Here is a 2,585-nt window from a genome sequence, read left to right as displayed (position 1 = left end):
GAAAAATGGTCAGACACATCAAGGACATTTGCTAAATAATAAGTGAACACTCGGCAAACGCCAAGTGTTCAATAAATGGCCAAGGAAAATAGGCATTGGTTTTTTCGTTATATATTTATATATTATTTTATATATTATATAAAAAATTATATATTATATAAAAAACTTATATATTATATAAAATATTATATATTATATAAAATATTATATAATATATAATTTTTTATATAATATATAGTATTTTATATAATATATAGTATTTTATATAATATATAATTTTTTATATAATATATAAAAATATTTTATATATTATATAATTTTTTATATATTATATAAAAAATTATATATTATATAAAATATTATATATTATATAAAATATTATATATTATATAAAAAATTATATATTATATAATATTTTATATAATATATAATTTTTTATATAATATATAAAAAATTATATATTATATAATTTTTTATATAATATATAATTTTTTATATAATATATAATATTTTATATAATATATAATTGCCATGTTATTTTTGCTAAATAATAAGTTAACAGATGGCGCCTCATAGTGTCTGGGGGAAAAAAGGTATTTTTTGCTAGTACAACTGATTTTTCGAAGATACAAAAAGGTGTTTGAAGAAAAATTTGGGAACGGTTAATGAGATACTGTACAGATTTTTTAATATTTAAAAACCGGGTAAAAAGGGCCATAACAATCTTTTTTACCCACCCTTTTCCCCCAGATTTTAAATATTCAAAAATCTGCATCTCATTAATTGTTCCCAAATTTTTCGTCAAATTTTTGTATCTTAGAAAAATCAGTTTTACAACACACTAAAATGGTTTTCCTTGAATATTTGAAACTGGGGGAAAAGGGACGTAACCACTCTTTTTTTGCCACCATTTTCACCCAGTTTTTAATATTCAAAAATCTGTATCTCATGAACCATTCTTTTTTATATCAGTAGTACAACGTATCCAAAGTTGATTTTTCTCCAGAGCCTAGCTTTAAGTAATATTTGAATTCACTTAATTTTACATTTAAAAAAATATAATTAATTATTATTTTTAAAGACATCTGAAATGCAATGGACGTACGATGTGATTGGAACAACTCCAGAGTACACACCACCCTCTGGTCATTCGCAAAAGCCGATTGCAGGACCACATAATGTGCCGCTTAAGAGGGGTAAACAACGGAATTTTGTGCGTGATAACTTACGTCTCACTACCACGGCCGTTTCATCGCCTGTAAAGGGAGCACCGGTCATTGTTAAAGTAAATAAGTCAGATATCTGAATGTTGAAGATTAATTTTTTTTAATGTACATATGAAGCAATTAATATGTATACAGACACTTTAAATTATATTTTGTTTCTTAATCATAATAAACTGTACAAAATATCTTCAATGTTTGATAAGTGGAGGGGTTCGGTTTTTGCTGTGTAGAACCTTTATTGTTTATTTTTGTTTCATAAAAAGCAAGTTGTTTGCCTTTTAGCAGCATGTTTTCAATACATGCTGATTACAATCTTAATGCCTGTCTATTAAATAATTTATTTATGTATTAATTTCTAAGCTAGTTCGAAATACTGAGATGCATCCAGTGGCAGATCCGGGAATTTTAAATAGAGGGGGCTTAGGGAAGGACATTCATAGATAGAGGGTCCACCCACCTCAGCCCCACCATGGTAGGGGCTGAGGAAAGAAAATTCATGATTATGGCACCTTTAGATGGCCAGGAATGGCACCCTTGAATTTGCCACTGGCATCTTGCAATTTGTAGTAAAAATAAAATGTCTACATTGGTATTACAATTGTATATATTTGCCCATACTAGCAATTGTTGCATAAACACACAACTGTTACACTTTTGAAACAATTGTTAGTACAAACAGATAGTAAATTCTTTTGAGAGCATTATTTTTAGGTCAACATTACTAAGCACATTTGATATTATTTATAATAAGCATTCCATAAATGGGCAGCATAATATAATAGACTTATCATTCTGTTTTTTTATCATTGCCACAAAAAAAAGTAGAAAGATTATAATCCTATATTAAATGTGTGTTGTTAAGATTCTTGCAATAATTCCTATTAAAGCTGTTAAGGAAACATGAGTGAACAGTATCTTTGTCAAATGGAATTTATTAAAAATAACCCAAAGAGGCCTAGAATAGCAATATCTTGCATCAGACAACAACTTCAGACTGATTTGTAGGGCATCTGGCAAAAAATAAAGATAAATTAAATCCCATTTTGTAAAGAAAAAACTTTTTTTAAGTTTTTTTATTTTTCCTCCCCTATTTTTTTCAGTGAGTTAGGGGCGGGTGGAGGAGGACAAACTAACATTTTTTATTTTTTTTTGGCCTTTATTTACACCAGATATCTTGTCTTGTCGTAAATTGCTAAGAAGAGGGCGTATCATATTGATCTCTGTTATTTGCCATGCATCAATGACTAGTGCTGTCTAATACGCATGATTGAGAAAGAATTAGGTGCTTCAATCGGATTTGAATTCCCAACAAAGTCTCAATGGCCTAGCTGGTTAAGTCGTCTGCATAGACCCCAGAAG

General features: G+C 28.2%; 1 protein-coding gene across 2 annotated transcripts in view; it reads left to right on the top strand.

Annotated features, from left to right (window-relative positions):
• LOC117113928 (cilia- and flagella-associated protein 47-like) overlaps window positions 1-2,130 on the top strand; it is an 82,294-nt gene extending 80,164 nt beyond the window's left edge. For both annotated transcript variants that reach the window (XM_033257440.1, XM_033257439.1), the window contains one exon: window positions 1,082-2,130. In XM_033257440.1, the coding sequence (XP_033113331.1) occupies window positions 1,082-1,306 (225 nt within the window). In that variant the 3' untranslated portion in view covers window positions 1,307-2,130. The remainder of the gene's footprint in view (window positions 1-1,081) is intronic.
• Window positions 2,131-2,585: the final 455 nt, after the last annotated feature.

This window comes from Anneissia japonica, unplaced genomic scaffold (assembly GCF_011630105.1).
Source record: "Anneissia japonica isolate Jap-2015-1 unplaced genomic scaffold, ASM1163010v1 scaffold1417_len1240632_cov203, whole genome shotgun sequence".
Lineage (NCBI taxonomy): Eukaryota > Metazoa > Echinodermata > Crinoidea > Comatulida > Comatulidae > Anneissia > Anneissia japonica.
The sequence above is the reverse complement of the archived record's forward strand: the minus strand, read 5'-3'. Positions and strand labels throughout refer to the sequence as shown.